The sequence below is a fragment of the Ambystoma mexicanum genome, chromosome 6q (genome assembly GCF_040938575.1).
Source record: "Ambystoma mexicanum isolate Mex_15411 chromosome 6q, UKY_AmexF1_1, whole genome shotgun sequence".
Lineage (NCBI taxonomy): Eukaryota > Metazoa > Chordata > Amphibia > Caudata > Ambystomatidae > Ambystoma > Ambystoma mexicanum.
The window spans coordinates 396,081,354-396,108,829 of record NC_090937.1 but is presented as its reverse complement, the minus strand read 5'-3'; the positions used below and the strand labels follow the sequence as shown (position 1 = coordinate 396,108,829).

The 27,476-nt window shown below is 44.4% G+C and overlaps 1 protein-coding gene across 3 annotated transcripts in view; it reads right to left on the bottom strand.

Annotated features, from left to right (window-relative positions):
- Positions 1 to 27,476, bottom strand: part of CLGN (calmegin) — a 510,795-nt gene that overhangs the window by 362,545 nt on the left and 120,774 nt on the right. For all 3 annotated transcript variants that reach the window (XM_069630884.1, XM_069630885.1, XM_069630886.1), the window contains 2 exons: positions 24,508 to 24,649; positions 11,917 to 11,998 (listed from right to left, as the gene is read on the bottom strand). In XM_069630884.1, the coding sequence (XP_069486985.1) occupies positions 11,917 to 11,998; positions 24,508 to 24,649 (224 nt within the window). The remainder of the gene's footprint in view (positions 1 to 11,916; positions 11,999 to 24,507; positions 24,650 to 27,476) is intronic.

Sequence of the window (27,476 nt, the reverse complement as noted above, 5' to 3'; positions counted from 1 at the left end):
GCTTTTTCAGGGATCCCGGACCCGGTACATCCCCATTCCCATTTCAGCCCCAATAGGGCTCAATGGGAATGGGGATGATGCCAACAACGGGCCTGTTAGTGACAGGCCCGTTGTTAGCATCCTGGTCTGCTCACGGGACTCGCTAAGGACGCCTGGTTTTACCAGGCATCCTTAGCGGGTCCCGCGAGCAGCCCTCGTAATGAGACGGTAGGGGGTAAACAGGGCCGGCAGCTGTACTAGCCCCATTAACCCCCTACCAACTTCCTTGTAATGAGGCCCAGTGTTGTTAAGTTTATTTCAGATCATTATGGTCCTTGGTTCAATGTTATTATTCTACAAGAATTACGATCCGCAAGTCACGGCCTACTTGTGATTCACTGAGGTCATCCGGGAACCAACTCCAGATCTCTGTTAGTATAAACAAAGTGGGCCTCATTACAAGGCAGGAGGTAGCCATGCCGCTTTTTGAGGCATGGCTACCCCCATTCCGGGTACCGGGTCAGCGTTCCCTGAATGGGGAAATACTGGGCCATTCCGACCTTGGAGGGCCCGGTATTTCCCCATTCAGGGAACTCGGACCCGGTACATCCCCATTCCCATTTCAGCCCCAATAGGGCTCAATGGGAATGGGGATGATGCCAACAACGGGCCTGTTAATGACGGGCCTGTTGTTAGCATCCTGGTCTGCTCACGGGACTCGCTAAGGACGCCTGGTTTTACCAGGCGTCCTTAGCGGGTCCCGCGAGCAGTCCTCGTAATGAGGCAGTAGGGGGTAAACAGGGCCGGCAGCTCTACTGGCCCCATTAACCCCCTACCAACTTCCTTGTAATGAGGCCCAGTGTTGTTAAGTTTATTTCAGATTGTTTTGTAAGAAGCTGTTCTAGCAGTTCTTTGGCAGTTCTTTGGTAATCATACCTATCCTCCTTAGGAGGTTTTAAAGCTGATTTGTTTTGCCTGAATTATTGGGTAGTAATATTGTATTAACCTGTCTGGGAAGTATCCTTACTGATGTACTGTCTATTTTGGGCAACTGCTAGTGCAAGAAGTCGATAGTCCAGTCCCAAATAATGTCCACTATAGTGGTCCCTTGCCCCTCACATTTACAGCCCTTTGCATCATCTCTCATCCAAGAATGTAGTACAGTTGCAATAGAAATAATCTATTTTTTTTAAATTTGATTTATTAGTGTTTTACAACATGCTGCAGCTGCCGTGGAAATAGCTTCAAAATGCACAAGAGGGCAATTCGGAAGGATGAGGAGGTTGGGGGCAGGAAGGTTCACAGCTAGACCGTGAAGCCGGATTCCAGAACCCAAGCAGTGCTACGAGGGAGTGAGGAGAAACAGGATGGAGAGGGAGGGTGTCAGGGGTCATTCACAGATATACCAGGAAGTCACATTTCAGATCCTGGCCAGGGGGTTTGGGAATAGGTAGTGTGAGAGGGGACGTAGGCAGGTAGGAGATGTGATGTTCACAATTAAACCCAAAGGTCACATTCCAGTTCCTGACCTGAGGAAGAGCATTCAGAAGAAAACGGGTCAATATACACGAAACAATGTTCAGTACCGATCCTCCCAAGGCACCGCTTCAGATGCAAACATGGTGCAATAAGTGAAAGGGTTCTTGTCCCAAAAAGAAAGTGATTTCATTAATACTTCAGAAAGGAGACTTTTACATTCTACCAAAAAAACATGAGGATGCCATTAATCCACCTGGGTGCCCTATTGGTTCCAATTTTCAGCTCTTTTTTAGAACCTATGTCCAAATATGTTGATTTGTTTCTAAAACCTCTGACTATGGAGACACTCACGTATCTAAAAAAACACCAGACATGTGTCTACTCTCATTGAATGATGTATGTTTGATCCCTCAAAACAGCTGCTAGGTACCTTGGATATTGAATCCTCATATACCAACATCCCCTAGGACAGTGCCATTGCAGCATTAGAACAAGCCTTTAATACTCATCCTGTCCCTACAGATTTTATTACTGAATGTTCTTCTACAGTCCTTGTAAATATTGTTTTTAGGTTTAAACAGGATTATTACAATCAGTGAAAAGGGCCTGCCATGGGCTGTACCTTTGCTCCCATTTTGGTCATTCTGTTCATGGCATTGTTGGAGGAGACCTACATTCTTGGCTCTAATAACCCGTTTAGGGAGTCCGATCCTTTCTACAAGAGGTATATTGATGATATACTCCTAATTTGGGAGGACTCTGAATCCAATCTCAAACATTCTATGACATTGATCAACAATATGGATAACAATCTGCACACAAAACTGGAGACCGACCTGTTCCGTAAACCCACTGAGCATAATACGACTTTACATTTCTCGAGTCAGCATTCAAAAGCTCTGATCGGCAATCTTCCAATGGAATATTCTTAAGTACGGAGAAATTGTGCTCAAAGAATTGATTTTGACACCCAAGCGGAGGTTCTCTAAAAAAGACTTTCAGCAAAGGGGCTACCCTAAAAAAAGAAAATTGAAAACTGTTGCAAGAGAACACAATATACTTATAGGTAGGCCCTGCTTGAAACCAATGATAACACTTGTAAAAACTCTGGTCTTCTTATTTGTGCTATCACTTTCTGTCAATTGAGTAATGGCATAAAATGAGCGTTCCTAAAGAAGTGGCACATATTGCGAGAAATTGATCCAATCTGGCAAAATTCTAAGGAAAAAGCCTGAAACAAAAATTGGTGAAGACTGGTGAAGGCCTTGAGATCTTCACTTCCTAAATACAGTGGATCAATGCTCAATAGGTGGAATGTGTCAATTTTAGGCCATGCGCCTTGCGGATCATGTACAGCTTGTACATTTTCTAAATGCAATATTTCTTTTGAACATGGCAGGCGTATATGGCAATTAGCAGCCAATCAGGTTTCATGGATTGCCGTCTGAATCCCACGATCGAAGCCTGCAATGTGAGGAACCTCCCGTGTTGCTCCCCCCCGTCATCTTCCCCCCACCCTCCTCTCCCTTAACATAATTGTCCCCGTCCCTCCCACCTCCACTTTCCTGATGGATGTGGTGGCGGCAGCCCGCTGCTGTTGCTCTGACTTCCTTCTTCCTGCCGCCGTGGTCGTCCAGCTCTGTGGCAGCCTTCTCTACACAGCCTTTTCTATGAATGATGCCGCGAAGCATCCAGTTAATTCTTAGAAAAGATGCCGCCATCGGTACCCGGGGTTACTGGATTGGCAACCCGGGTGCTAATGGCGTTAGTAATCCGTTCCTTGGGCTACACCAGGGGTAACGTGCCGGTGCCCTCTTTAAAAGCCCTTGCTTCGCTCAAGCCTTTACCTCCAGCTACCAGGCCGTTACCCCCCAGTATAGCCTGTGGAATGGGTTACTAATGCCATATCATTTACCTATACTACAGGCAAGAGTAGGCACCTGATATATGCTATTGTCTGCCCATGTAAGAAGATATATGTAAGAAAAACATCACGGGCAGTGCAGTTATGAATTAATGAACATCATTCACAAATTCTGACAGGGACAGTATCTGACAGTATCTCATACATGCCAACATTCCAAGGCAGCTGGGAAGGAGATTTCATCAGAGAAATCGGGAGACTAAAATGTTCCCTTAGGAATGCATTGGAGAAATAATTATTTTAGGCGGGAGAACGTGAAAAAAAGCAATATTTTTCACCAACAAATCGGGCGACTCCCACCTAAATTGGGGGGTTGCCATGTATGGTATCTGCCCCCTGTCCTGGTTTTGCCTTGATAAATGAAGTGCAGCCAATGGTGACCTGTTGGCTCGAAATCTTTCATATAGAGAACACAGTTGGATTTTTAATTTAAAAACAATTGAGGATGGCCTGAAAGTTGAGAGAATGGCAGGCATATGCGTAGTACATCTATTCATAGCTTCCTTTGCTATTCCAAGATGGCAGCTGTGTTTCACTTATGTTTCACCTATGGTTTGAGCTTCACTGGGAAAGCTTCCTCTTTCTATTCTCATTAATTATCTGGCAGTGTATCTGGCTTTTTGGCTGCCCGATGCAACTTCAGAGTTTCATGGACTGCCATGCAGTAAATACACTTTATAGCCAGCATGGCTCTGACTAAATATAAGGAGTTATATGCTGCAACCATTGTTTTTACATAGAGCCGCTTTTTTATATAGAGACTTTTATTAGTGTGTTTAAGGCACTTGCAGATTTCATTTTGATGATGAATTCTTTGCCTCTTAATGGCATGGAGAGATATTTAGGCTCTACGCTGTATGTCGTGAGACTAAATAATTTAAGGTTTTCCTTTATGTTGCAACCTACCTGCAAGGTGCCAAGGCTACTCTTAGTGGGGAAGATAAAAGGTGGCTTGAGTCCCAGTTTCGACTTTAAACATACCTCAAGTAGATATTTTCATTTATTTATACCATGATGCTTTATTTTTGTAATCAATGGGGATTATGTTTGGTGTGGATATAGTACTCATTGGTCGCTTATTTACAGCTTTTTTGTAGATTTCAGTCTTCAGCCTGTTGTGAGTATTTCAGGGAGTAGCACACTTCAATAAGGCTAGTTTTCCCACCGTCACACTGCGTTGGTTGATTCTGAAGGACTGTCAGCATTGAATGGATTTAATATTTACCCTCATGATCAAATATTAGACAGATAATGCAGTGTTAATTATGTTGCTTTATTGTTTTTTCTACACAGTTATGTTACACCCTGATGACATTATAAGACATTACAGTACATGTCAAAACCGGTCGGTGATTTCCTTTTAATTATTGAGGAAATTTGTTATTTCAAATAGACGCCCTTTACACCTCTTTTGCAGATATAGCAACATGTTTGCTTTTTCCATGTATGTCTATGAAAATGTCTTTGGGCAATGTTTAGGGATGATGATATGTGGTTGCCAGTCATTTGGTCGAAAACAATTGGTCGACTGGACAACTGGTCGAATCAATTTGGTCGATTTTTTTATTTTTTTATTTTTACCCCTTTTTTGGTTTTTTTTGGGGGGGTCCCCCCCAACCCCCTTTTTTTTTTTTTTTTTTTTTTTCTACACGAAAACCCACAAAACACATATATAAATAAAAAAATAAAAAATTCGACCATTTGGTTTTCGACCAAATGACGTCGACCAAATTGCAGTCGACCAGTTTGTAGTCGACCAAATGACTGGACACCTGATATGTTCATGCCAACACCTATATTGAACACTCAATTGGCCTATTAATGTTCATTTTCATGTCTGATAAAGATTGTGCATATGCTTCCTCTCTTTAATGCCATAATGTCTATTTAATGAATGTATGTATTTATACCATATTAAAATGGTTTTGTAGACATGCTGTGCTTGATATTTATCCCATAGGCACTCCATTTCTTTTTACACTGTGTTGTCCTTAAGTGGCCTAGTGGGAGGACTGAGGTGTAAAAAATCCACAAAGAGATTCGTTTTCCAGTGCTTTATTACACTTTATTAAACTGTCAATTGGTCTGGCGAAATTGGGATTGTTCAAACTAAGGGGTCCAGGCAGCTCTCCCAACCTCCTCATGGGCTACCTCCACCCTAGCCCACGTATCCCTACCCATCAGAATATTCCTCAATGTATTTGAATGCATGGTAAACCCTACTGTCTAGGTCTTTTTGTAATATTGGAAGAAATCAAAATGCTGGGGCCTGTTTAACTCCCTCAGTGAATTTTTTAATGGTCCTCTCACTTTTCGGCAGCAGACTGATTTCACCAGAGTTTCTCCACCAGTCTCTCACCCTCACTCTCTCCCTCCATCTCTCTCTTGTTCCTTCTATATTTCTCCTGCTACATCAATCTCTGCTCTCCTCCTTCAGAGATCTTCCGACTCTTCGCCTCTGTCTCTAGCTCTATTCCTCCCATCCTCTCAACATACATTCACTCCTCCCCAATCTCTTCTCCACTTTCTCTCTCTCTATGCTCCTCAGTCTCCTTCTCATCTCGCCTCCCCCTGTCTACTCTCAATCCCCTACCTGTGTCCTGATCTTATCACACTCTCTCCACCTATCTCTTCCAACTACGCCCATCTTGCTTCACTGCTCCCTCAACACTTCTGCCACTACCACCCTGAGCTCTCTCCACACCCCATAGCCTCTCTCTATCACTCTCACCCTCTCTCTAATTCCCCCTATGAACATCTGAAGTAAGTGGCATAGACAGGATGGGTCATGAAGGGTAAATATTGTCCTCGTTGCTTTATGCCAACCTGTGGCTAAGAATGAGCCAAAAGACAAGGGAAGTAAAGCAGGACCCTTTACAAATGAGTACGGTGCAGGCCTACTGCACAGAGCAATGTTGGTTACAGCTTTGTATGAAATACTTGATAAATGTAGGGCCTAATGCTACATAGAGCCTTAGAGGTGTGCCTTGAGGCTTATATATCCTCATCAGTGGCAGTAGACAGCCAGTCCGTTCATTTTTGGGAATCTCATGCAGCTATCTTGCTCTGGCTAATTGTACAGCTGCAACAAGGGTGAGCCCGGCAAACTGATAAACAGGGGCGTCCCCTTTCAAATGTTCTTAGTATGTAATATATGTTAGCTATCACTGATGCATAGAATGCCGTCACTACATTTCTGGCATCTCTCCACTTGGTCAGAAATCTCATGGCAGGGCAGTTCACACCCCCATGTCTAAATGTTCTATTACTTCTCTCTCTGCAATATTTCTACTTTTAGATCTGCGTCCTTTATGTCTAAATTGACATTATAGGGAATCAAACGAGAGCATGTTACCATCTTGACTTAAATTGCCAAATGCTTTATTTATCAGTCCTGCAACCCCATGTTTCTCTACCCATCTCTACAACTGTACACAATTGTCTGTATGCAATGCTGGCACAGCTTTTCAACTTTATCCTACTCCTTGCGGGTTTCTTGAATTAGGCCTATGTTCGGCCCTTTGAACTTAAGGTACAGAGGATCTTTATCCTCTTAATGAAATTATTCGTACCATTTGCATCGATTCTAAATAACTTGTAACCTCTTATTTTCAATAGTACTGTAAAGTGTATACCACATCCATTGGTTTACCTAAACTAACCATCCTGCTGGTTTGAGGCACTTTTCACTCCTATAGGGTCAACCTCAATCAATAATATAGCATCAATAGCAATGCCCAATTACATCCAGAATGAATACTGCCAAAAATGCTGCAGAGAAAGGAGTAAATGCACCAGAACACGTAACCGCAATTCTGTCCCCACTCATTTTACATCAAAGGGCCACTATTTGGGTGGCGTAGTGCTTCCTGGTTGCCCCAATCCCAGCCAGCTGACACAACTCATTTAATCCCAAACCCTTATTTCCCTTCTTTAAAATAATTCTGTGTATTTTTCAGGTTATGTCTGGTATGATTTGGTTGGCATCACAAATAACCACACCGACTCTGATAGTAAGTCCAAGAGTGTTTATTGGGACTTTACAAATAGCTTGGGCAAAAGGTTCTCGGCTAGGTCTCGGGTTAAGCGGATCTTGGGGAATTGGTGTTAGGGCCATCCCTCTCTCTCTCTCTCTCTCTCGCTCCCTCTCTTTCTCTCATATACCACGGCCGTTACCCTCCTCCCTAACCCAGGCATCCTTAATGGGCGTTATTACTATCGATCAGTGCCACCTGTTGTCTTTTGCTCTTTCTGGGGCTAAGTATAACTTCCCTAAAACATGGGCTAACTATCTCCCTTGGATATTTAGCTTTCCCTGACCTATCCCGCTTAGTAGGCCTAGGGGGTTAGGAATGGTGCCTTCTTTCACCCAGTGTCACTTTTACTTCTCTAACGCCCACTCGTGCCTGACCCTTCATTTATGTTGGTCTCTACAGATGTTCTCCTCCCACCCTACTACTGTCTCTCCGATCTCTATCTCCGCCTTTCCATCTCCACCCTTTGATCTGACTTCTCTCACTTCTCAACTCTATCACTTCTTACTGCCACTGCCTCTCCCTCCGTTGTTCCTTTCCTAGCACTCTACTTCCTTGCCTCTGGTTTAGGTCAATTTTCCCCACATCAAAAGGTTCGCATGAACCTTTTGTTCTAAAAATGCTAGCACCAAAGGTTCCAACACCAAAGGTTCGAACCTTTGGTGGTAGCATTATAAAAAAAAATAGGGGTTGTGGGGGTGTCCCCTGCATCACCCCGCTCATTGTACTTCATGGTATAGTGAGTGGGGGCTGCGGGGGACAACCCCGCAGAATTCCGTTTAAAAAAAAAAAAAGAAACGGTGGCTGCGGGGGTGTCCCCCGCATCACCCCGCTCACTGTACTTTATAGTATAGTGAGCAGGGCCTGCGGGTACAACCCCGCAGCCTTCCGTTTAAAAATAAAATGAGAAGAAAAGGACCCTGCAGCGCCGGTTCCCGATCACAGAAGTGAAAGGGAACTGGCGCTGCAGGAACCCAGCGTGAAGACAAGGTAAGTGGTGTTTGTTTATGTTGGGGTTGTGGGTGGGGGTGTGCTGAGGGTGTGGGTGGGAGGTGTTATGGGTGTGTTGTGTGTGTGGGTGTGAGTTTGTATGTGTGTTCGCATGAGAAAGGTGCAAACTTTTGGTAGTTCACACCTTTCTCATTTGAACGATTTGACCGCTGTAATTTCAGCCGTGGGCAAATCACTCAGATTCCTTGCCTCTTGCTATTCTTTGGTTATTTTCTCTCTCTCTACTCTTACCACTCGCTACTCCAATTCTCCCACTCCCTGTTGCTCCTACTACTCTTCTACTATTGTTTTACTCCATTCCTAACACTATCCCTTTACTTCCTTTACCTACTATACTATTACTGTCAATCTATTAATCGTTCTACTCATTTGTGTGCGCTATCGCCCTCTACTACAACTACCACTCTACTACCTGTTTCCCCCACTCAGTACTCTGCTACTATCCCTACTCCCACCTACTACTATCTCTGCCACAACTACTACTACCACTCTGCTACTCCTACTCAAACCTCTACTCCTCACACAAACACTCCACAGACCCTCTCCTTGTAATAGCCTCCATACTCCTTTCACTCACACCACCTCTAGTCTCTCAGATGTCTCCTTCACCCCCTCCTGTCCTCACCCTACTCACCCACACTTGTACACTCACACACACCTCCTTAAATACCCCCCTCCCAGGATTGGCCACTTACCCTATCCAATCACTTACCTGGCTCTAGGGGGTGTGACAAGGGAAGGTCATGGGAAGGGTTAAGAGGGCTTATAAGCCCCGCTTTTTCCAACATGGACTCTAATGGGGTCTCTGTAGGTTAGATGTTTAAAGGCCTTTCTGTAGGCCTAAGTTTACCCCAAATATCCCTGGTGGTGTAGTGGTTAAAGGCCTTTGTGAAGGCCTTTGTTTAACAAAAACGTCCCTGGTGGTTTAGTGGGGTCAAAAGCCTTGCGGTTGGGATTTATTTAATAATGAAAAAGTCCCTGGGGGGGGCTAGTGGCTTCTCCTATTTGCCCGGGCCCCAACTGACACCTGACACTGTCTGCTGGAGCCGCGCCAGTGTTTTAGTTGTCGCGGTATCCCCTTGGTACCGCACTTCCTGTTGCTGCGTCCTGTGGCATTGGGCAGCCGGTGTTGTGCCGCTCTATGCATCCCATGGCAGCATGGACCCTGCTCTCCTTGCTGCGTCCAGCGGGTCCGGCGCTGGGGCTGGAGGCGGTGCTGCCCTTCTTCCTGGATCCTGATGCGGCCTGGATGCTGCCATCTGTGCCGGTAAGGTGGGGTGGGGGCCGGCATAGAGTTGGGCACTGTGGTTCCCTCCCACCTCCCAACAGGGCCACAACCCTGGCCTGTCACACTGGCAAAACCATTAGATGCGCACACATTACAAAGAAACACTCCAGCGCTCCTTAGATTAATGCATCTAGCTGACCCTGACACTTCCCAGACTAATGCCCCTATCACATATATAGACAATTTGGTGTTCATTACGATTCCACATCTTCCTAGGAAAGAACTGCTGTTTTCTACAGTTCAACTTTTTCCTGTAGAGGCTAATTTACGGTGTCCTTTCCTCTTCTAACAAAACCGTAAATGAATTTTAACCTGAGTGTACATTTGTACAATGAGGGAGCCCCCCCCCCTTTCCTCTGAGCACAGGTGGATAATCAGTGGGAGGTTCTCATTTTGAAGTATTTCTTTCACATCTCCACCTCAGTCGGTTAAAAGGGTTTTCGGAACTCACTGTCAATGTGTGCCCTTGTTCGTTTGACTGTCTCTCCCTTTTATGTCTAGTTTTTGAAGTTCAACAGTCCTCCTTTACGTGGTTCTCTTTAGCGGTTTTCCTTCCAATCCCTGCGCGATTCCGTGTGCGTTTGTTGTAATAACTCTTCCCGCCTCTTTTCCCGTCTTGCTTTTTCATTTGGTGCGTCATGTTGAAGAGTGACATTCAGATTGTGCTGCTTCAGAAAGTCCTTCAGTTCTTGTACTTTTATGAACTGAGTTTTCATGGCCTCAGTCACTATCATTCTCACTGTTTGCAGAATGTATTCTTTCAAGTCTCATCTTTCATACTTTCCGCAAGGCTCCAGGCGTTTCTTCCTCTTCTCCATCATTCCGTGGAAAATATCTACGTTTGTACCCCTATAACAAACTGGTTGTGTTTTTGGCTGCTTGCTAAATCAATTGTTCGTGTTTGCATCTCAGAAGACTTATGATGAACATCTATGTGGCATATTTATGCGAGTGGTTACTGGGAGTTGTTCTAAGTGCAATAAAATAAGACATTGCGAAGGCATGCGGGCACAGGTACAGCAGGCAGGTAAAGTGCTGATAGCTCCAGCTCGTCCAAGACAGCCAGACGAGGAATGGTGCTAAGTGTCGACCATCAGGTATGTGACTGGAAAGAGACAGTGGAAGGAAGAACTACGAAATGGCAGCGGATTCTGGTGCAGACCTGATGATCATTTCAGAGATGAAACTGAGAGAGCCGTAGACTAAAATCAGCTTCTAGTTGCACAAGAATGACATTAGCCTGGGAAACTACACGGCTGACCAATTAACACTGAAAGGCTACAGAAAGCATAGCATACAATGTAAGGATGGAAAGGTCAGAAGACAAATGTACTGCAAGAAGGGAAGACCATTACTGGGGTGGACTTAACATCTTGCGAAACCTGAAACTGAGAGAGTGAGCAATGGCTGTCCATCATTTGTAATGGGATCCCTCTGTCCCCCCAAACCACTCACTCATGTTCGTACCTGTATGAAACTAAATTCTAGATGTACATTGAAATCTGTGCTCTTAGCATACTTTTTTTGTCACTCATGTTAACCGGCATGCCTGAAGTAGCCCCATGTACCATGAGGCGTGGCTCTGTCAGAATGTGCTCTTAACATACTTATTTTGTCACTCATGTTAACTGGCATGCCTAAAGTAGGCCCCTTACCTTGGAGGAGGCCTACCTTTGCATTCTGTAACCAATTTGTTCTTGAACTTTGCCATACACACTATGCACTTGCTGTTACTAGTGCCTAGATGCCTGAGGGCTTTGTGCGCTGAAATAAATGCAAAAATAAAATAAATAAATAGTGACAAATAGGGGTGAGAGGATGAGGAAGCAGCAGGGAGAGGGAAGTAAGATGGCGGGCGAGCATACACTCTGAAAGGTAGTTATGAAGAAACCTACTGGTAGGAGGTTCGTGCCAAAGGGTGCTTATCACCTCAAGCACCTTATTAAGGTGTACAGAAGGTCTTGTTACAGAGAGAAGGGTGCATACCTTTACTCTCCACACAGTCCCCTCTACTCCTGAATTTACCTTGAACACCTGGTTGCCTGGGGAAGACGTGAGGTGATGGAAGCTGAGCACAGTAAACATGTAAACACACCATTAGCTTTATGAACACAACTGATGACTGTTATTACAGAGTCGAATACAGTGATCATGCACACAACGACGGTTGTTTTTTAAATACTTTATCTGAAAAGACATACCAGATCCAAATTTTCAGTGTGCGAAAGAAGTTTAATGTATGCACCACCACAATCAATTCCATCCTGAAAATTAACCTCATACCTGGGTAATGTGAAGAAGCGAGAAAAGAGATTAGCGTACAAAAGGCAAAACCCTAAAACGTACAGTTCTCTCTAATGATACATTTCTGAGCAATGCCATTAACATACGCTAAACAAAGTCATGCTTTCACCTTTGGGAGTTTGCTATATATAGCCATGTGCACCTGTGCCGTACACATGTTCCTTACTGATGTCCTATCAGACTGCATTAATAAGTGAATACATGGACTAGGTACATGGACTACGCTCAGTGCTGGGTTTTTAAAGAACCATGGCATTTCTGAAGATTATGGGACATTTAAAAATGACAATATTTCCATTGTTTCTTAAAGGGACATAATTGGAAGAAAATTGATCATTTGTGTGTGCGTGTGTATGTGTTTCTAGTGTCCTTTATGCCACAGTACTGTACACACAATTTATTTGATCTTCAAACTTCTATAATGGACTTGTCAGTTATGTCCGTTCATAAAATGTCCTCAATCAGTTTGATGATTAATATCAGCATCAAAATCAATTCAAATTCACGCGCTCTGGTGTGTTATCCTGCATGGGCTGTGGCGTTCCGCGTGGCAATCCCGCCATTTTGGCGCTCTTCATCCAGTTTACCCCACCATGTCCTCTGTACTGACAGGCTCACAGTACGTAAGTGCATGGTGTAGTTTTGAAAGAATAATGTCCCTGTGCGCAAGGCGAGAGTTGCCTTATTCATGATCTGATCTCGATCTACGAAGAACGGCTCTACAAAGAGAATGAGCCTTGGTCTCTTAAGATTCATCTCTGTTTAAGGGAAGTACATCGTTTTATCTGCCAGATCCTCCTCTATGGTGGTCTGGTGCACCACTTGCACAAAGTGTACATAGTTTAAAAAACAATAGAATAACCTGCTTACTTATATAAAAGATGATTCATATAAAAAAAATCAATACAACAATGCAATGTATAAATATCTAAATGTTACCAAATCTTCAATCTAATTTAATAAAGCTGTGTCTGAAGTTTCAGTGTTACGTTGGGAGTTGTGGCAAGCCAGAAGAAGAACTACGACCAGCGGACATACTTCTTACTTAGCTTAATTCAACTTAAAAGAAAGAAAATGCCACACTATCCCTATTGCTAAAGGGGAGCTCCCTTCCTATAAAACTGAACTAAAGTGCTCTTCAATAGTGAAAAGAAAATTGGTCTTCCGTCCAAACCTATCCGCTAAATTGGCCCTACCACTGAGACAAAATAAAACAAAGTTAGGTGGAGTGTTCTGCACTCTGTAGTGTCAGATGCTACGAGACTTCCCAGCAGCTTCAGGAGTCTCTCCTGGCTATAAATTCCTGAGAAGAACATTTCTCCTTATTTCACAGTTCTTGGCAGTTTAATAAATTTTTTCAAGTTTCCCAAGTTCAATAACAAAGAAAAGTTCCAAAAAAACCAAAGATGCACCATTCTTTAACTGGAGGGATATTTCCCTGATCCCTCTCCACCACTTATGTTGCTTTCTTCCCACTAGATTCTGGGTTTGGGTGCCTCAGGGCTCCCCTCATGTCTGTTCTTTGCTTTCATTATTAGGCCTTTCTGGCTCCCCTGGATTTCTCTGTCTCAGTGCTTCGCCAAGCTTTGTTCGGTATCTGTAACCCCTCTCTTCTGTTTGTGGTTCTCGCACCTCTTGTGGCGTTTTGTGACCGTTCAGGAGATTTATATTCATCCAGTGTCTCAGGCTCTCTTAACCGTTCTGTCTCTCTTGTTCAGTCTTTCTCCCTAGGCCTCTATGACCCTGTTATGGGGTTATGGCAATCCCCCCCTCGCTCTTTCCTCTCTATGTTCCACCTCAACCTGGGCAACCCGCACACCTTCTGCGTTGCTGGGTCTTATGGTTTATCCTCCTCCACTCAAGGTTCGTTGTCCCTTTATTCTCACTCCTGTAATGCGAGAGTGTGTAAAGCTCAGAGTAGATTGTCAAACAGTTGTCTAGTTCATCTTTACCTTGAGCCAAGCACAAAGAGGTAGTGTCCATATTATCTTAAGGCATATACATAGATGTATTGTCCGCATTACTAACTCCCATGCAGTCAGATACTCTCTGTTGTATTGCTAGTTCCCCATTGGAATGGGAGTCCATGTCCCCTAGAGGGGAGTCACTCTCAGTGAGGTGCCGCTTTCCCCAAATCCTAGGGAGGGTTTTGTTTAGCAGGCTCAGCAACTAGCCTCAAAGGCAGGTGCCACCCTGCCCCCCCAAGGGAACAAGGGACGAAGTCTCCAGATTCGTCACAGAGTTCATTACTTAAAAATGTATAAATATTTCCAATTGCCTAACAAAGATGTCTGCAATACATTGTGATGTCAGAATTGTTTTTTTTCAGGTAGTGTCAAACGATTCTTCCATGATATCAGTGCAACAAGATAGGGGAGTCCAATCTTTTCAACATGTAGGAATGAGCATTCAGACTAGTGACGCAATGATTTATATAGTTCCATTCTTGGACTGTGAGTTGCCCGGAAATTCAAACATTATGGAGCAATGAACAACTGACGCAAACCTTGCCAACCCGGAAGAAACAAACTAGACCCTTTGGTTAGTCTCAGCAAAACACGCCACTTAACTGAGCACATTGCCTCACTCAAAACACACAAGAGATCAGAGGTCAGCCTCCCCAGATCCTGCCCTACAACAGAACCTATTCCAGTAAAAGTTCTTCATCTTGATGGAACACAACATTACAAAACCACCACTCCTAGGTCAACAACATCCTGGAACACGACCACTTCAGTCTAGCGTAAAAATGCATGCAGAAGACACACAAAAGCTCAATTGTGGACAACAACATACTGGAACTATACAAGTTCAGTCTAGCTTTAAAAAGAGTCCTCACTAAGCCCAAAGCACCCTCTTTCTTAGCTAACTGACTCACCTCTCTTTCTCCTACCACCCTTTTAATGCACATGCAGACCAATTTACACACAGCTGTTGTATCCCACTAACATCCCACGCTCCACACTCTACTCCTTTCTTAACAGAGCCTTGTGTATTGTGTCTCCTAAAAGGAAGACGTTTGCCATACTTGACCACTTTACGTTACATTGCAGAGAATTCACCGGACGTTCCAGACGTTCCTCCGCGTGGGAAAGAACGAAAAGCCTCCAGAAGCATCACAATCAATAATGGATGTATTGATTGCAGAAGTCACAAAGTCAGGTTTTGTCACCAGGAAGAGCACAGAAATTATAGTACATGCCTCTCTGTATGGTGTAGGGGTTGCACTCACATAATCAGACTATCAAGGCAGAACGCACACAGAACAAAGATATTCACAACTTGACTGTGAAATGATAGGGTGTTTGCCATTTCTATCTGGACACATCTGGACACCATTTCTGGTCAATGATCACAGACTGCTCATTCCTATTTTCAAAGGTTCTGCCAACTCTGAGAATTGGAAAATGGATGCTATGACAGGACGGTGATGTGGAGCACATTTTTGGGCCTGAACAGGGCAATTAAACTGATTGTTTTGTCTCAACAGCCAAGACCAGTAACAATTCAAGAGATATACGAGACTGTGGTACTGGGGAGCACATGCTCTCATTATATAGGTGTTCTTCCAAAAGTGCTAAATAAACTGCATTGTACAAGCAAAAGAACGACATGAATGTCTACAGAATTCCTAACCGTGCTAGAACAGGCCCACAGGAAATACGCCAAAAGACATATAGTCATTACACCCCAGTTGGAGGGAAGTGATTGTAGCCATGTCTGCCACCCATGAAGAGCTATCAGGAGCCATGGAATGGCACTTGCTGAGGAGCACCAGAAATTGTGATCCCTTTCCTCTCCTCAAAAGAGAGTGGTATTACTAGAACATGAGGGGCATCAAATTTTGTCCAAATGAAAGCTCAACTTCAAAAAAAGGTGTGGTTTCCTGGAAAAGTCCAAATGGAGAAGAGGTGGTACCATCTCAAACTTTTAACCCAGCCTACCAAACTACTCCATTAAGAACGGACGATTGCGTAACAACAGACTATTGCCTAGAGGGGATGAGTGCCTGTAGGGGATGAGTGCCTAGAGGGATGAGTGCCTAGTGGGGATGAGTGCGTAGTGGGGATGAGTGCCTAGATGGGATGAGTGCGTAGATGGGATGAGTGCCTAGAGAGGATGAGTGCCTAGTGGGGATGAGTGCCTAGAGCGGATGAGTGCCTAGAGCGGATGAGTGTGTAAGTACAGACTATTGGTAGAGCATGTGAGTGCCTTGAGCAGATGAGTGCCTTGAGCAGATGAGTGCCTAAAGCGGATGAGTGCCTAGAGGGGAATAATGCCTAGAGGGGAACAGTGCCTAGAAGGGATGAGTACCTAGAGCGGATGAGTACCTAGAGCGGATGAGTGCCTAGAGCGGTTGAGTGCCTAGAGGGGATGAGTGCCTTGAAGGGATGAGTGCCTAGAGGGGATGAGTGCCTAGAGGGGATGAGTGCCTAGAGGGGATGAGTGCGTAGAGCGGATGAGTGCATGGAGCAGATAAGTGCGTGGAGCAGATGAGTGCATGGAGCAGATGAGTGCATGGAGCGGATGAGTGCGTGGTGTGGATGAGTGCGTGGAGCGGATAAGCACGTACAGCGGGTGAATGCGTAGCACCGGTGAGTGCGTAGAGCGGGTGGGTACGTAGAGCGGATGAGTAAATAGAGCGCGTGAGTAAATAGAGCGGGTCAGTGCGTAGAGCAGGTGAATGCGTAGAGCTGGTGTGTGCATAGAGCGGACGAGTAGGTAGAATAGATGAGCATATAGACCGGATGAGTGTGTAATGCAGATGAGTGTGCAGTCCGGATGAGCGCGTAGTGCGGATGTGCTCAAATGAATGGCCTTGAGCGCCTGAAAGGGTTGTAAATGCGTAGAACATTCTGAGTACATGGAACGGATGGCGTACATGAAACCTTTGGAGTGAGCGCGACCGCAAGCACCTAAGATAAACCACCTTATCACATATCCACACTTACTCTCTTCCTTACACCACCACTCATCTAGAACACAGCGATACTATGACACCATTCGGTATAGCTGTTCTCATACCATCATTCTGCCTCATACTTCCCATCATCTAAACACTGCTGGTTATACACCTTCCAGCATAGGCATTCTTCTGAGGCCTAACGCAGCCAGTATCGGTCTGGATAACAACCTGCCAGAACGAACACATACTATTGATCTCTGAACCACCACACCTACCGCTAAGAAGCAGCTATAACACGAATACCACACCAGCTGCACACATAACTGTACTTCTCTCCACTGTCTTGAACTTCGGTTCCCGAGGGCATTCAACCTACCAGCGCCTTGAGACCATACCAATGGTACATAAGGCGCTATATAAATGCAAAATAACATAATATAACATAACACCAGACAGTGGGCAATTCACTTGGGCGAAAAAGTGACTGGTGGTTTCAGTTCACTCACAGGTGGCTCATAACTCCTCACACTGGTAGACAGCAATTCCAAATCTCCAGATGTATTGACTGTGTTTTCCACTAGTTTAGTGCACAGGAGGCAGTGGTTGAAGTGTACGAAAATAAGTAATGGAACTATGTTCCCAACTGGCCTGCACTGCTGCCCACAAACCCCATCGCCACGCCCCCTCCCACACACAATATAAACCCCAAAACACATGCGCCTGCGGTTTATGGAAATGTTCAGTGCAGAGCACTGAAAGTGCAAGTTTCAACTTCTTCCTACACTTTTATTTTAAAACGAAACCATTCCGGAACGGTTTCTTTTTAAAATAAAAGTATAGGAACAGTAAAACATAATTAAAAGAAGTAGAGGAGCACCGCTCCCGAGTGCTCCCGCCTACTTCGACCACTGCCAGGAGGTCATCGCAAACATATAGAAGGTTCTAACCAATTGTGATTCCAGGATCACTCAAGAAGGGTGATGAGTCACAGTTCAAAGTTGTGAATTCCAAGAATAACTTGTGAGATTGGGTATCAGATATGTCTGAATTACCTTCTGTTTGCCCCTGGTGAACGGAGATGCTGAATAATTCATAAGAACGTGAAATGAATTGCACATGAATGGATTTGCGTGTTCTCACTATCGTTGGAATTATTTTATGAGCGTAACTACGCGCAGCAGATAGCGGCCAATGTTGTATGGATGGAAGAGACTACTGGAAGAATATTATTTTGGACCAACATTGGTTTGGCGTGGAGCATAGACATTTTAAAGAAGCAGATACTAATCGGAAGACTAGGAATATGAATGAGACTAATACTTGGCAAAGAGTGTGTGATAAATAGGACCTACAAAGAACACATTTGAAATCCCTGAAGAAGACCTTAAGAAGGAGGTCGAAACACGTGTTGGCAGGAATTGTACAAATGTAACTGTCCTAAGAGGCAGTAAAAGGACAGTGTTAACTGTAACAATGATTGTATAATCTGTACTGTGTAATAACTGGATTTCTAGGTTGTTCTTTTCTGTATTAAACAAAGATGTTAATCAATCTATAATGGATTTCCATTTTAGAATCGATAATGTTGAAACCTTAAGAGAACTGGCGCATTAGGTGGTTTTGCCATTTTTGTCCTTAACTTGATTTCAGGCTTGGGGTCACAATCTTAATCACAACTGATGCAGCCAGTTTACTATGTGTTAATGACAACTATTTATAAGTGACTATAGTTTATGGTTGGGTAGAGAGCGCATAGAAGTGCCGAGCCTCACTCTGATACTTTGTGACATGAAAGGAAACAAAACCTAGAATTTGAACAGCTGGGATTTCTTTGAAACTATCTGGAAACACTTCACACTTCAACTGGATGTGCACCAGCCACCCTCCCACCCCCCTGATTAAACAAACAGTAAGGCCAAGCATTCCCTCGACAATGGATTGCTCATTGGAGGCCACAGTGAACACTCGCAGGCCACATAATAACTCTCAAGTCAGAATCTGAAGAAAGGCAAGGCCTTCTCAAATTCTCCCCAGAAATCACAGGGTAATCAGGAGCCATCCTCGGCAAGCAAAGTCCAGCATGCAACTTCAAATCTGGCCAATAATGCAAAGTGTACAAAAGGCACTATGATTATGGCAGAACATTTCAGAGGATCTCTAATCCAAACACACTTGCTTCTCAAGAAGATACAGGGCCACCTATGGGGGGGAAATCAGCACAGTCTGTAAACACCCTTATGACTGTCCCAGAAGATGGATTTTTCCTGAGATCTTTTGCAGATCCACGGCCCACCCCAAGAGATCGCTAAAGAGATTCCAAAAGATACTACAGCGCCTGCCTAAACAGAAGCAGATGTTCCTTCCAGATCACCTGTGACTACCTAGAGATTTTTTATCAGCGCCTGATTCCTGTGCCAACTCGGGAACAACCCTGCATTACAATTATCCGTCTAAGGGTCTCATCTAAGCCACTGATTCTCCCACATGCAAAGGCTGTCAGATATGTCATGAGAGAAAACATGTCTACCCGGGTGCTCACACCAGACAGAAAGCTGATCAGACCAAATGGTGATCATTTACCAGGCCGTCACACAGCAGCAGTGGAGACATAACAAATGCAAGAGCCAGAGCAGAAGCAGAAGGCACATCTGTTGTGGTTTGGGAAGCAGATAAAAGAGCACTCACAGTCAAGCTGAAGCCTACCCATATAAAATGTTCTATGGCTGTTCTGCTTTTCACCACAAGACTCGTGCCGGTGGTCGCTCTGTAAATCTTGGTGGGACCAGAGACCACAAGTCTCATAAAACGCCCGTGTGTCTCGCACAAATGGCGCTTGGGTTCGGCCATCACACAGAGCGTGCTAACTCACGTATTCGTTTGACAACAGAAACCCGACCTCCATTGGGAACGGATTCTTCTAGTGCCTCCTCTAAAAAGACATCATACCGGCCTCAGATGACGCAGGACGCTCTCCTATATGTGCACAGAGCGTTTGCCTGTACTGCAGCTGGCAGGCCCAATTGCTCAATCAGCAGGGGTGAAGGTAAAGGGTGGATCTACTGCCTGTGTGCTGAATCCAACCCGTTTGTGATGTAAGCGAACAGAGGTCCTGGGAGCAAGACCACACAGAGCAACATAGATTTAAATCCCGGGTCCGCGAGTAGAAACCGAACTCAGGTATGGTATTAGACGCGTTATAAAAAAACAATTAAATAAATAAGCGTGTGGTTGCTATTGACTAGACAGCACGTGCACACTGCAAAACGGCAAGGTAAAGGCACCCCTCTGGCTAGTCGCTGCCTCAATATCATGGTATTGCTTCCTTGGATGACCCTGCTCAACAGCCCACAGGTAGACACTCAGGAAATGAAGCCAGCACGCGCGAGTGGCTGCCCCAAGCCTCGATTCAAATGGGCAGGACAGGCATACTATGCCAGGAAAATACACCTGAGGGGCCAGGCTGTATCTGGCGCAGGGGAGTGTCTAAGTGAGGCAGCCCTCTTAAGAAAAAGCCACTGCTTGGCTGTGCTTATCATTGTACGGCAAGGATATTATTCAATGCTAATTGGTACACAGAGTTCACGAGACCCTGGGCCAATTGATCTTACCCTGTGTGGGAAAATGCTGCACACTACTAGAAGTTCTACCCATACTGCCAGTGCACCGATCTGTGGCTATTAACGCTATACAGTCTGTTCTGTGAGAAGTTACTGTCAGCCCTGCCAGTAGTCTTTAATGCTATACTCTATAGAGCTCATCGTTTTGTACAATTAATGGTATAAAGTCTGAGACCAATCCTGCTCATTACTCTCAGGTGCAATGCTGCACATGGCTGGATCTGGGCCATTACACATCAACTCTATGGGTAAATGGTTGCTCAATAATATACAGACCTGTACTAGTGATTGCCCTCTGGGGTTGGGCCATTCATGCCATATTGTATGGCAAAAATACTGCTCATTGCTGCATTGGGCCATCAGTGGTTTGCTCTCTGGAACTCATCTCAATCACATTTAATGTACACTTTAGGGTGTCAACAATTAAGCAATGAACCTTGCATAGGATGCGTTACTTGGTCGGAACAGCAAGGAAAACTCATTCAAAGACTGAAACGAAGCGAGGGTGTTTAGCGCAGTTTATGGGCCGTGTCTGTTTGATCAAGCCTGGCTGCAAAGGACTTATAGCAGTTAGCACTCTAGTGTGTATTGTGGGTTGCCCATAGACTTTTTAAGCTAGGAAAAGGTGCAGCAACCATTCCACAAGTTTAAAAAACCTACAAGATAAGATAGATGCCAAGAAACAGGGAACTACTCCTAGTCCTTGATTTCCATGGGGTCTATGGCAAGGCAGAGAAGGCGAGCACAGAGCAGAGCGGTGGTGAAGCAGATGAGGGTGTGAAGGCAAATGCAGTGATGGTAGGCCCCTGGCAAGTAGTGGGGCGATTTATGGAAGATCACTGGGGCTTGATGGAGGCGGGCATATGGAGGGTGGCATAAGGGAGAGGCATCTAGCCCTTCAGAGTGCTGATTTTGCATGCCCAATCCATGAGTTCCTGCCTTCTAATTGGCTCGGGACTTAGGACTTAATAAATGTCCCTACTAGGGTGCTGGTGCTCAAAATGAATGGGAGCATTGGTGCATTAATGCTGAACTGCCAACACGTCTCACTACTGCCTGAAGCAATGCATGCTCTACAGTTTACTCTTCCTCACTCTCTGGCTCTATGCAAGCTATACTTCCTGGGGTCAATCTGCCTATTATTGTCTGCACCATTAATTTAGCAATGCTCCCTGAGTTGATTGGCTTTATAATCTGGTAATGGCCCAAGGATCAATTTACAGGACCAAGTGAAGCGAGGACCTTCAAGTGGTCTCAAGGTTCGTTAGCAGGTGACAAAGCCAACCGCTGAGGATGTTATAGCTATTAGCATCTTTGGAAATTTGTCAGGGATAGGAATAGTTTTTTTAATTAAGTTGTGAAAACGCACAGCGGCTATTTCACAAGTTAAAGAAAACTGCAGAAGAAAAGCTCTACTAAGAAAACAATAAGAGTCTTTCTCCTAACCCCTTCTCTCTTTCCATGAAAGCCATCTGGGATGATAGGCAGGCAGCATATATGCAGAAGAACAGAAGTTCAGAAGTGGCAATGGGCAGGCGGCCAGGAGCAGGAGGAGGCAGACGAGTGGGTCAGAGGACTGTGTGAGGGTGAGGCACCGAGGGAAAGAGGTGTAAGGATACAGAGGTATTGGCTGGAGGATACCCAGGGGGGAATTGCCTGGATCAGTCATCAGGGAGCGGGAGTAGGATTTTCAGGCCAACACCAGGTGGTAAGCTCTCTGATTGGCTCAGATACCTTGTCACTGTTACATCCCGGCATACCAAAGCTCAGAATATACTTTTTAAATTGGTATATGACACTTGCAAATGTTAAGTGATATTGTAGAACGTATGTCTATATGAGTGTTTGTTTATTTTTGCTTTTAGTCCTAATAGGCATATATAACATATGGGACTGCAAGTGACCAAGAAATTACCCCCTCAAGATAGTGCCCACAAGCTGTAATCTTTGGACCAAAAAAAGACCCACTGTCCAGGATTCCCCTCTCTTCCTTCCACCCGTCACCAAAGATGTTAGAGCGGGGAAACTAACGGCCTCATTACGAGGTAGACAGTAAGTGGCAACATTGGTGGTAACTGAGTTACTGCCAATTTTACCACTACATCTAATCATGAATTTTGGTTTTGAGTGGAGGATTTACCTCCAGCAAAACCCTGGAGGTAAATCTTCCCACTCAATGTCGAAAAATCTGCAGAAGTGGCGAAATTACCGCAGTGGTAATTCCACCGCAGTAATTCTGCAAAAAAAGTCCCCTTGGGTCCAATGGACCCAAAATAAGTGGGGAATTACACCGCCACCACCAATTGTAATCAGGCGGAAATTCCGACTGACCAAGTGGCGGTAACAGTAATTCCTCAGAGCTATTTTTTGGAGGATTTACCTCCACATTTCTGCCTAACTCATACTGAGGAAGTTCTGATTAAAGATAAACGAGGAACCATCACATCCTAAAGCGAATCATGCATTTGAACTGAGTTGTCACCGATTGCAATATGAGGTGAATGGCATAGGGGCGACATCCATATTGATTTAATGGATTCATAGGCCATTAGTTATAAACCTGGGTATTATGTGATGAATTATGCTAGAGAACAGTATGTCTCATCTTACCTGAGGCCTAGAGCACACATTCATTTTATTCTAAGGAAGATTTGCAAAGTCTTCCCTCATCAGACTAGCATGATTTGTTCAGCCGGGAGTGCTATTGGACATTCCTTATTATGATCATTCAAACTGGACCCTGAGTTTATATTTTTCTAATTATTATATTGCATTTACATAAATATTTTGAATGTTTTACTTATTTTTGTGCTGTCACTTCCAGTGCAGGCACTGAGTAAATGTCCATGTGATGTCAGTCCTCTGACAATGAACATGCAAAAAGAGTACTCATATGTAAGAACTGTGCTGTCTACATTCTGGCCGGAAAATGTCATCCCCTGCCTGGGCATTCCCCTGTCTCCTCAGGTAATGTGAACGCTAACACCAAGCTTGTTTGGTCCAAGCAACTTCCTTAACATAGTCTTACCAGCGATACAACCCTGGCATGCATGTCTTATGCTCCATTAGTACCCAGCCAGGGTCAATGTGCTTGTTAAAAGCAAGCTCATTGGCCCTCCCCTGGGCCTTACCTGCCTGACAAGGCTCTGACGCTGCAGCGTCCCAGAGCTCTTTCCCGCGAGTGGCCACCATGGGAAGGAAGAAGGGACTACTTGTAGTCCCAAGGACTACTTGCAGTTCCTGTGCCCCTTCCAGGGTGGCCATTTTGTTTGTTTACTTTTTTGTCCATTCATTTTAATGCCCGTCATGGAAAGGGAGAAGGGAATACGTGTCGTCCCTTCTCCACGATCCCTGGAGGGCATTTAAAAAAAAAATCTCGAGTCCAGAAACGGCTGCAGCGCCGTTTCTCAACTCAAGAAAAATTGCTCTTAGTACCACGGAACGACGTGCTGGGGTACTAATGGCAATATAACCCTCAGAGGGTGGGCATTAAATGTAGGGAATGCCCCTGGGGCTTCGTTAAAGCCCTCACTGGCAGGCTTCATACACACTCCTGTCATTGGATATGTAATCCCGTGTCAACCCCAGGACCTCACTACTATCAGGGTGCTGAACGCAGCTCAGAGGTAAGCAGCCATTTTGTGGACTGTTCAGCTTCGCCTCAGCGGGTCTGCCAAAATTACCCAAAAAAAAGGATTTTTACACTGTCAAACACACTGTATGGTAGAATACTTCCACTGTACACGATACTTACCCTGTAATGGCTGATGCCAATGCCACTTTGCTGCGCTCTTAGCAGCCACGAATAACCATTTTAACACTAAAGTGCAAACTTAAAAATAAAGTAAATTTCATGCAAGAAAAAAAGAGAAAATAAAGTGCAAACATTTTTCTTTTTTAAATCTAAGATATCTTTGACATGGGTTAGGTCACAAACACACACACGATTTTGCAAGGACACTTACTGAACAATCAAAGGTTGATCATCAAAAATGAAAGGCTTGCTTAGCATGGCTGCTATGGCGTGATGCCTGGCAGCTGACTTTAACACTAGTCCTTTGTCACCAGGTATTTGGTTTTTCTTCAGCTCTTCAATTTCCCAGATACCTAAACAACCAGCACATAGATAAGGTCATTACGTGAAGAAGATCACCCCACAATTACTATAGAACATATGCACACAAACAATACAATTTAAATAAACATTTCATTGAAAACTAATTCAAAACATGTAAAAACACGTAAAAGCGAAGGAATGCCCTGGGGTCAATGTCATTAGCAAAACATATAAAACAACCACTGTAAACTAAATGAATGCTACTACATAGTACATAGAAATACATGTCCTGATCTGTTTGTTCATTTAGCAGTCTCTCTATCCAAAAAATTACAATGTGGAAGGTCCTTGAGACCAATTATTGGTAATACGTGTCATCGATACTTGTAAACTCATCCTACACACGATGCAACCTTTGCCCCGATACGAGTCCCTATGTCTGTCTAACATCCCCTCTGCACCCTTTGCACAGTGTTGAGTTACATTTGCGTTAGACACTATTTTTCTTTTTTTTCAATGATTGGTTCATTTCTTGTGAGGAAGAAGTTACCATTTCTAACTTCTGCGACGTTCGCATAAGCGGGAGAATGGATTTGGCTTATTTTCTGTTTCTCCCATAGAACGCGAGTCAGTTTCACTTCATCCACAGGGCTTTCTAGGAAATGACTCCTTGACATTGGCATGTATTTCTTTGCTCACTGGTGACTTTGAAATGTTTCAAGCTTTTGTCCTTAAAGTGGAAGGCTTTATTCCCTATGCTGGGTGTTTGGATCTAGCACCCGAGCTGGAATGAGGCTTGCGTTCCCCTTGCCTGCCTGGTGGCCGTGTGTGCAGGACTGGTTGGGGTGTGCAAGGTCATGTCACTGCCCCCTATCTTAGTGTATGGGGTGGTCTGGGGATCCCTGTATAGCTTCTCCTGGTCCATCATCCACTTCCCAATCTCAGGCAGGAGCGAGCGGGGGAGGGGCGTTAAATGTGTACTTGCATCAATGTGGGAGGATTCACTGAGAAGGGCAGCATCTGTAGGTTACTATTTGTGCCGTACTTTCGCAAAGTGTGCCTAAAATTCAGTTTTGACAGTGTCACGGGGAATAGAGTATTCTGCTGTATGCAGTATCTTGTAGCACAGACTCAAGATCTGAATGTATAGCTGTGTTTATATCTGTAAAAAAATCATGGTTCATAAAAAACTAAACTCAGTGGCATGCATAGAAAGAAAAACGGGGGATACATCAACACAATAAACAATTAACAAATAAATAACTCTGGTATTAAATGTACTGTTAATTAACACATCCTTACTGAACTGTATGTGTAAGACTAGTATAATAACCAGGAAAAATCAGGGAATACATAAAAACAATAAATAATACACTGTAACAATAAACATTGGGCATATCGTTATTCAATTTCTTTGTATCTATCGTTTTAATCTAAAGCACTTTACATAGGACATATTTATATATATATTACTATCACCCAATCGAAATTGGAACTATTGGTAAAATGTACTATTTCCAGCAGCAAACCCAACAAAAATTAGATTAGACATAAAAAGTCTAGGAAAACAGGGGATTCCATAAAACACGTAATAATCAAAGAAATACCAAAATACTATACAGTGAGATCATTTGTGGGGACCTTATATGGCAAAATAACTTTGGTGGATCAGAGCAAAACCTGGTGCCCAGATGACTGAGTGGCCATCCAGTTCTTGAGATGCTTGCCTAGTTGATGAGGTGGTACCCAATGTATTAGTGTAGACTAGGAGGGCCCTCAACCCTGTATCCACTGACGGTGCAGCAAACCACAGCAACCGGAACGCCTATGTGCATAACTGGGTGCCTACGTCACACTTCCCTCCTCTTCACAGTGCATTTGTGGGCAGGGCTAGCACAATCAGGTGTGGGTGCTTACACCCCTGTTGAATGACACCTAGCCACCCAGCAGTGAAAAGATTAACAGCATCTCAGATGGCAGTGTCCGTTGTGTAACAGAGACACACCGGGGTGAAATAGGGTCCAAATGGGAGATGCTGATAGGGCCGATAAAAAGTAGCAGTATGTCCAAATGTCACTTGCAAGTAGAAATTGAGATATTTGCCTTCTGAATTGCTGATAGACATTGCAGTGCCATCTGTGGTCCTTTCCTTTGCATTCATGCTCTAATGCATACTTTCCTTCAACAGATACCTCATCTCTTGAAATGTGGCACTCATCCTGTCTCGGCAATGTTGGCGACGCTGGGGTGGGATGTGCTATCAGCTGGAGATAGGACCCCCACAACCTTAGCTCCTCCCTTTGTGTGCCCGCAGATGCTGATTCAGGGCAGCCATCTTTCTATTTTTTGGTGACCTTAATGATAACTCATGCAGATGTATGCCTGGCAGAGTCTGCATGCATCCGATCTTTGTGTGAGGTGTGTGCCTGGTCATTGCTGCTGGATCAGTACATGCAAGCAGCAAATCCGGTGTATGCATCCTAAAGTTGAAAGAGCAGGGCTAAAGTGTTTATCATGCTTGACGAGCCCCATCATGGCAATTTTATTCCTTTCCAGCCTGCATGGCACTACCAGGGACCAGCGAGCCAGAGATCCTCACTAATGATCAGGAGAATAAGAAGAAAACACAATCTTGCTTTGGCCAGTCCGACCCCTCCCGGCACAGGTCTCTCCACTATGAACTACCATCAGAATCCTACTTCTGAGTCAGCCTCCTCAGAGGAACCAGCAGTAGCATTGCTTCCCATGGATGGAAGTCTAATTATCACAAAGCAGGTGATCAAATTTATTTTTCGACCACAACTGTTCAGCGCACTTACTGCTCGTCACTTATAATTTCCTATGGGCAGTTACACATTGCTTGACCCCAACTGGTCG